The sequence below is a fragment of the Octodon degus genome, unplaced genomic scaffold (assembly GCF_000260255.1).
Source record: "Octodon degus isolate 3935 unplaced genomic scaffold, OctDeg1.0 scaffold00212, whole genome shotgun sequence".
NCBI classification, from domain to species: Eukaryota; Metazoa; Chordata; class Mammalia; order Rodentia; family Octodontidae; genus Octodon; species Octodon degus.
Genome location: NW_004524788.1, coordinates 3,828,113 through 3,836,974, shown reverse-complemented (window position 1 = coordinate 3,836,974; position 8,862 = coordinate 3,828,113). Strand labels below are relative to the sequence as shown.

The window sequence follows — 8,862 nt, the reverse complement described above, 5'->3', positions numbered from 1 at the left end:
ATAAATAAAATATAGCACTCTTCTTTTCTTCTTCTAGTGGTTATAGCAATGCATTTGAAAATCTGAAACACATACCCATCATAGGCACCACTGACAATCCTCTTGTTATCAAATCGGATGCATCGGACCAATTCTTCATGTCCCTCCAGGACTCTTAAGCAGGCACCACATTCAATATCCCAAAGCCTTGAATGAGAAACAGACATCTGTGCGACAGATTCCCACACAATTCACAAGATTCTCAAGTTTTTTCTATCTGTTCTACACAGATAGGACTTCTCTTTGTGAGTTCTTTATTTTTACCTCACTCAACATTACAAACATAAAGATATATAAGGACACAAATTATTCGTGTTTTCTTAAGTACTAATTAGAAGGAAACCTCACTTTCTGTTGTATTTCCTTTTACACACTAAAACTTTTTAAAATCATGGGCATTTACTATTTAAATCAAATCAACAAGAAACTTCAATTGTATGTAGTTCTTAGGCATTCTCTTAATAGCTGACTTAACAAAACCACATAGCCAAACAATACAGGAAGTACTTTTCAGGAAGAGATGGCAATTGCAGACAGTAAAAGAGAAAAAGCATGTTTGGGGAAGGAGACAGATAGAAAATACCCACAGCCAGGGACTGTAGCACATAGTCCATGAGGCATCCTGGGGTTAAGAGTGGTGGAAGGGCATGTGATCCCCCAAACATGATGATGTTCTTCCCCCTTCACACATATTAGAGTCATTTTGTTTATAAAGTCTGAGTAGGAGACTCATCATGTATGGGCAGTACCTCAGAAATATAAGCCTAGAGACTACATTAAGCCTTTTTTTCTCTGCATATGAATAACATAATAATGTTGGAGTTCAGAAATTTTTTTCCCATACCATTAATTTTTATACATTATTTAAAAAAAAAATCACTGCAACTAGAATGTACAAAACTTTAAAGAGAACAAACTAACATCATTGACTTTTTGAAAGCTTCTCCACCAGAACTTCCATCATGCATCCAATGAACATTTTTCTACAACTGCTCTCAGCAAATATGCTCTAGGAAGTGATGACAGTATCTTTAATCTATTGTGAACAGAGCCATTCACATGGCCACTATCATAGTACCCTTTCATAAACTGTAGAACAACGTATATTATCTGGTAAAACCTCAGATTTTGCAGTGAGGAATTTAAGGGCTGTTTACTTGGTAACCACTTTAACAGTTTACCAACAGTAGCACTCCAGCAGCATTTATTTACTATCTGGAACACCACTAGGGCAGATATCATTTTAACCAATCAATTCTTATATTGAATAAATTTGGTAAAACTGTCATTCTTATATCTCCTATTATACTATTTTATAAAAATCAATGAAAAAAAATGCAATTATGGTCATCTTGTATTTAAATAATTGGACTAGTAAGTGGTTAAACATTAAGCAGTATCATTAAGCATGAGCATGATAAGACTATGATTTAAGCTCAAAACTTTTATGTATCTTAAAACTCAAAGAAAACCTATAATTTTATATCATACTATACAAATACATATAACTATTACATAAAATTAAAACAAAAGACTCAAAAAATTAGTAGTATAGCTTTTGTGTTTACCTACTTACCTTTAAAAAAGTCTTGAACTTAGTCTTTATTTAACCCAGATTTTAGGCAATCTGGTTGTAAGTACTAAAATTAGCCATTTCTGTAAAGCTACTAGCATGCACTGGTAAAATTAAAAAAAAACATGACTTGGGATAATTAAATAGACATCTAAGGAATATTCTTTTTTGTTTATGTATTTAGCACAGGGTCTACAGATCTCACTACACAGATCAGACTCGTAGTGATCCTCCTGCTTCAGCCTCCCAAGCACTGGGATTACAGGTGGGCGCCACTACACCCAGTCTCAATTGCTGTATCAGTGTGCCCCTGGGGTGAGGCCAGCACAGCATGCGGGGGATCGAACCCGGGTCACTGCGCCTACCTAAGCAGGTGTTTTAGTCCACTGAGATATCTGGCTGGTTCCATTAAGGGATATTCCTAATAATATATAAAATGTCTAATCCTACTCCTATTTATTAAAAAGCAAAGAGGCTGAGTGTCAGAAACAAAAAGCACAATTTGTAGAAATAACCAGCTGGAGAAGATGAATCTGTAGTGCAGTCTTGGGAGAAAGAAATCATGTACACTGCTGTTAGGGTGGGAGTTGCAGCTCACAGGTAAGGGAAAGCAGAGTGTGTTAAGCTAGAACACCCCAGTCCATTCTGAGGTGTGCTGCTATTACATAATCCTGAGTAGAGTTGGGGCTATAAAACTGTGTTGGGAGAACCTTGGAAGAACAGGGCATATACAGTTTCCCACTTGATTCAGCAGAGCCAAATTTATAAAAGCTCCCAAGCTTTTATAATCTGAAATCTCCCATTTACTGAGTTGTCCAAGCCTCAGCATTAGGAAATGAACACTATGGCAAAAGTAAGCCTGCTCTGTCAGCACACCAACTGTACTCACCTGATGGTATTATCTGATGATCCGCTGACCACCAGACGGTCCCTGTACTGGAGACAGGCAATGCCTCGCTTGTGCCCATTGAGAGTGCGAACAAATTCACAGGTGCTTGTGCTCCAGACCTGCAGGACAAACACCAATGTTCTTATGAATGAATGCGGGAAAGTCCTCCCACAACTCACCTTTTAAAAAGAGTACAATTTCTAAGAATAGCCCAAAAACACGTTTATAAAATATGGCCACTTTTAACTTGAAATTGGAACTGACTGGACAGTATAAAATTTTCTTGACTGTTGAGTGATAAAACTGGACTGAAAAACAAAAGGCAGCTGTGAAAACTTCAGACTTTAAGGTCTTCACAAAGAGAACACCTTTTGGATGGCTCAGACATTCACTTATTTGCAGGAAAGTTTGCATCATTTTTTTTAACACCAACTAACAGGTCAAATTCAACATAACTGGTATTTTTTAAATATTCACCTTTCATATCCTCTTTCCAAGCAGTTTTTGAGCAGCTCTACTTACTTTGATATATCACTCCTAATATTACATATATAGAATAATCCTCTCGTAAAATCATTGGCTAGACTAGATGTCCACAGACGCAATATATGATAAACTAAATAAGGACATACAAAGCAACTGCAGTGCTATGAATTATTATGCCAGCTGTACTATCAGTTGAATGGATTTCTACACCAAAAAGAGGAGAAGGCAGAGAAGGAGGTGGAGGAGGAAGAGGAAATGTACTAGCAGTAGTAGTAGTAGTAGTAGTAGTAGTAGTAGTAGTAGTAGCAGCAGCAGCAGCAGCAGCAGCAGCAGCAGCAGTAGTTGGATCCCCTATTGCACACTCTACAGAAGTAAGTCTTTTTAACTTGGGATCAGACAATGGTTTCTTAGATATTACAATAACAACAAAACAAAAATCTCTGGGAGGCTGAGGCAGAAAAGTTGCAAAATTGAGCCAAGGCTGGGCATCTTAGCAAAACCCTTATTAATAAATAAATTAACTAATTAATTAAACTGGGCAGTATTGAAATTACTATATTTCAATTTTTTCCAAAAAAATTTTATGTTTCAAGGGACACCATAAAAAAGTGAAAAGATAACTCCTAAAGAATGAAAGAGGGCTGGGGAGATGGCTCAGTAGAATAAGCGCTTCCCTGACAAGTGCAAGGGCCCGAGTTCAATTTTCAGTTCTGGGAGAAAAAAAAAAAAAAAAAGATGGTTCTTTAAGCCCATTTCACTTAAGACAAAATCAAATACACCTGAAATATTTTAAATTAAGAAACAACTGTATGGGTTTAAAAGAAAAAGAAAAAGAAAAAGATGATTCTTTGAGCAAGCTCAACATTCACAAACTACTGACAGGATTAAGAAATGGTGCAGCCACTTTGGAAAACAGTTTGGCAGTTTCTCAAGATGTTAAAAACACAGTTAGCATCCCAAGAGATCTAAAAATAAATATGCAAAAACCTGTTATAGTAGCATTATTCATAATAGTCAAAAACTGAAAACTACAATGTACACTGAAAAATGAAAAAAGAAAATACAGGGCTTTTATTTGGTCATCAGAAGGAATGAAAAAAAGGAAGAAATGAAATAGTCACATATGCCTTGAAAACATTATTTAAAAAAAAAAGCCAGACACAAAAGGCCAAGGTTGTGTGACCCAAGGAGACAGAAGGGAGATTAGAGGATTCCACAAGCTGGGGGAGAGGGTGGAGACTAGCTGCTAATAGGGATGCTAAGGCTTACATCTAGATGTCCCCCTAAAGGCTCATGCACTCATCAGTGAGGCTTTTCAGAGCCGGCTAGATCTAGTATGTGACACTGGGACTGAGGACGTGTGGTACTTAAGTAGCCCACTGACTGGAACTCGCACATTCCTGGGCATGGGTGGCAGTACCTGAGAGGCTTGCAGCCTGTGGGGATAAAGGGAAAGGCCAGCTTGCTTCTGCTGCTGCTGGCTGCGCCTCTGCTCGTCCCACCATGACACGAGCTGCTTCTCCTCTGTGACACCCTTGGAGCCAGCTGACTCTGGACTGAAACCTTACAAACTATGAGCTGAAATAAACCCTTCCTCCTTTAACTTTGGGTGCCCACTATTTTTCCTAAGCAACCAGAGAAAGCAACTGGACAGTGTACAAGGTAGTTCAGATAAAAATGTGATAAAATGTTCTGAAACCATATAGTGCTGATGGGATTTATACACCACTATAAGTATGCCAATGACCACTAAACTGTACACTTGAAAGCACTAAGTCTTATGGTAAAGAAACTACATCTTAATAAAACTGTAAGAAAGCTAAAATTTACAAAAGGCGCTGGACATGGTGGCATATGCCTATAATCCTAGCACTCAGAAAGCCGGGGCAGGAAGATTCACTGTGAGTTCAAGGCCAGTCTAGGGCACAGAGTGAATTCAAGTCCAGCCTAAACTACATAGCAAAACCTTGTTTCAAAAATCAATCAATCAATCAATCAATCAGTTAATTAATTAATTGTATAGGTGGTAACATGGACATCAGTATCTGAATTCTGAGGTTATCTTAGGGGCTGGGGATTTGGCTCAGGGGTAGAATGCTTGCCTAGCAAGCTGGAAGCCCTGAGTTCGGTCCTCAGCACCAAAAACTAAAAATAAACCTCCTCTAAAAAAAAAAAAAACTCAACAAAAAAATACAGTAAAATCAAAAAAGACCAAAAACAAACAAGGCAAATGAGGTTATCTTAAATTGTAACTATTGTCGCCTAACTGAAGTTAACCACATGTTGAGCTTCCTGAAGGCAGGAACATATCCTGTTCATCCTCTTTTCTCCAGCTTTCATCCCAGGACGTATGGCACACACAGTACGCCCTCAAAATTAAGTGAATACACCATATCCAAGTTCTGTCACAACCTAGCTGTGCAATCTCCAGTACAGCTCTTCACTCTGAGCCACATTTGCAAAACAGGCAATACCATTCTTAAAAGGGAGATGGTTCTGTGAAGCTTCTAGCCCACAGAACACTCAACAGATGAATAATCTTTCCCTTCACAGGGTTACAAGCAGTGTCACCCCACACATCTGAGGACGAGGCTCTCTCTATTCGAGACCCATAACTTTTCCTTCTATCTCGTCTGAGACTCTCATGTTGAGAGGGAGGTACTCAAGGGCTCATGAGCACAAATGGAGAATGGAGCTCTTGCCAGTAAAAAGTTAGTAAAGCCTGCTGCAGAGGAGGAGTGGGGAGGGCTATGACTGCATATACACTTACTTTGATGGTCCTGTCACCAGAGGCAGACACGATATACTTATCGTCAAAGTCGACTACATTGACAGCAGCACGGTGGCCAACCAGGACTCGGCGTAGAGTGATATCAGTGGCAGAAGCCATATCCCACACAGCAATTGAACGGTCCTTAGAACAAGTCACCATCAATCCATTGCTGAAGCGTAAGTGCAGAACAGCCTCATTGTGATGGATCAGTGTGTTAAGAACTTCACCTGTGTTTACATCCCAGACTCTAAAAGGACAAATGCACAACATTTAATCACAGGGACAGCTAGGGGAAGACTCTGATGTCTGAGCTCTTGGTCTATTTTTTTTTTTCAAAGGGACTTTTTTTGGTCTTATTTTTACTATTTTCTGTTTTGGTACCGGGAATCAAACTCTGGGCCTTGCGCATGCTAGACAGACACTGCGCCGCTGAGCTACATCCCCGGCCCTCTTAGTCTACTCTTAATGTGCCTATGTACATGCTTAATGTGCATAGACACATGCTACAAGGAGGACCCCAGAAGCACTTTTCTTGCTGAGGAAGTTTCAGAGAAGGCAGCGAACCCAGGCTCTGTTCAGGTTTCTTTGGCATTCATGTATGCAGGCATATGCTGATGGCAAAAATAATTACTTAAGAAAACAGGCTATCAGTGAGTCTGAGATGCCAGGAGGAAGGAGATCTGACAGCAGAGGGACTGAGGACCCTCTCAGAGTGAAGGTTCTTGTTCATCTCTGGCAGGCCACTGAGTTTTTTTGCTTTTTTTTTTTTTTTTGTGGCCAGCTCAGCCCACCCTGAGGACAGGGCTGGTGCAGCACACGGTGCTGGGGACCAAACTGCAGACCCTGTGCTTGCCTAAGTACCTAAAGCAGGTGCTTCAGACTGCTGAGCTATCTCGCCAGCCCACACTGAGTCTGTTATTCACTGCCTGCAAACTGTAAGTCACAGTATCTCATCACACCCACTACTTTACTCAACTGTGTTGTGGACAAAGCAAGGGGCTCGCAATGGCTTCATGCTTGAGATATGGGGTTACTAGGATAGCCATTCCAGAGAAGTCAGAGTTTTTTTATAGCCCAACTTCTCTTTAAAGAGAAGTTCGGGCTGGGGAGATGGCTCAATGGAAAAAGCGCTTCCCTGGCAAGCACAAGGGTCTGAGTACAATCCCCAGTTCCACCAAAAAATAAAAATAAAGACAAGTTTACACAGAGCAGAAGAGAAAAAGCTCTTACATCTGTAAGGCTGAGATGTGATCTGTGGGAGAATTTAACAGTATGGGGGCACTGTGTCAGGGAAGGGATAGTAGGCACACTATGGGCACGAGTGGAGAAAGAGCCCAGGGCTACGGCAAGACTGGTAAGCAAAACTAACTTAGGGGGAGAAATGAAAAGTGGAAAAATGTGAGAACCCAAGGACCGACTGAGATGCTACCATTCCAGCATCATAAGGGCACCTGGCACAATCCTTTCTCTAGATATTTAAAGTCTGCACAGAAGAGGCACTTTCTGTTGCTCCCCATGCCCTTAGCCACCAGGATAGCCGATGCTTTACTGCATGACCTATGCTATGCTGGACTCACCACTTTCCTGTTTCAAATCCCATCAGGGTGAGGAAATATTCTGGCCCCAAGGATGGAAGAGTGGATATCAATTCTACTCTCTCAACTCCCAACTAGCGATTACTGCTCTCCTTCCCTATGGAACAACAGCATCTGCAACTTTATCACTCTGCTCCTGGTGTGGCTACTAAAAACTAGCCTCCACTACTAGAAAAAGTACTAACAGAGTCTTGACTGATACAAATTCAAGGTTCAAAATGTACTGTGTGATTCTGAATATATTATGTGAAAATTAATTCTCTGGTCTTAGTTTCTTAATATATCTCTATAATGAAGACAGCAACTACCTACATGCAAAGACTATTGTGAGAACTTAACATTACACAAACATCTAGCATACTCTAGCTCTCTCTTTCCTGTGTCCAGGGCCAAGGAGATAGCTCAGTAGAATGAGCATCTGCCTGGCAAGTGCAAGGTACTGAGTTCAATCCCTGATACCGCAAAAGAAAAGAAAAGGAAAGAGGAAAGAGGAAAAGAGAAAGAGAGGGGAGGGGAGGGGAGGGGAGGAGAGAAGCCTGTGTCCCTCCAAAGCATTTGCGAACTGATTCTTTCAGTACCTGTAGGTTAACACCCACCATGCTCCTAGAATAGCTGCTTTTTCTTCCTGCATTCCAGACCACAGGTTTAAGAGGCAAGCCAAATACCAGGCAATATGTTTTTACGGAGAAGCATGTTGTCATCTCTATAACTTTTGGCCAAAGAAACAGGACAAACTTAAAACTTAGCTTATCTGCCTACACTACTCAAATGCATCTACATAAAAAATGGTCCTGAAATATAAAGTGTATGTGTGCTGACCCCAGAAGGTAGTGTGCATCTCAGTCTCCATGTGGAAGGATTTACAAGCCAGATCACTCACCTAACTGTAGAGTCTGAAGAGCCAGTTACAATGACACGTTCATCGTACTGCAGACACAGGACAGAGCCTGTATGCCCTGTTAACACTTTCAAACACTCCAGGCTAGTTTTATCCCAGATCTATTGAGACAAAATCAACCACAAATAGTGATTTAATGTATCACATTTTGTCACCCCTTGTGTTCTGAAACATAAAATGTACCTTGGTTAAGAGTAAATAATAATCAAATACTAAAAAGGTGGGAAATGAAAAGAAATAGGAGCAATATGGATTAACTTGCAGAACAGGTGTGTTGTTTTGCTTAATTTGTACCCCTACCTATTGTACTCATTATACTTACTTATCAATAATAGCCTTATCAGGAAATTTTAAAATAAAATCTGTGAAAAGTCAGTTCCTTCTCAGAAAATCAACATAATATCTTTTAAGATCCTTTAAATATGCATCTACCCATGGGGCTGTAATCCCTCTATATTCTCCTGCTAAGGCAAGAGGACTGCAAGTTCAAGTCCAGTTTGAGCAACCTAACTGAATTAGCAAGAATCTGCCCAATATTTTCTTTTCTTTTTTTTTTAAATTTATTTATTTATTTATTTGTGTGTGTGTGTGTGTGTGTGTGTGTGTGTG

The 8,862-nt window shown here is 40.1% G+C and overlaps 1 protein-coding gene across 1 annotated transcript in view; it reads right to left on the bottom strand.

Annotated features, from left to right (window-relative positions):
* Positions 1-8,862, bottom strand: part of Fbxw11 (F-box and WD repeat domain containing 11) — a 165,103-nt gene that overhangs the window by 15,356 nt on the left and 140,885 nt on the right. Inside the window, exons 8-11 of the mRNA XM_023705048.1 lie at positions 8,236-8,354; positions 5,758-6,007; positions 2,502-2,620; positions 76-186 (exon numbers count right to left, since the gene is read on the bottom strand). Coding sequence (XP_023560816.1) covers positions 76-186; positions 2,502-2,620; positions 5,758-6,007; positions 8,236-8,354 — 599 coding nt within the window. The remainder of the gene's footprint in view (positions 1-75; positions 187-2,501; positions 2,621-5,757; positions 6,008-8,235; positions 8,355-8,862) is intronic.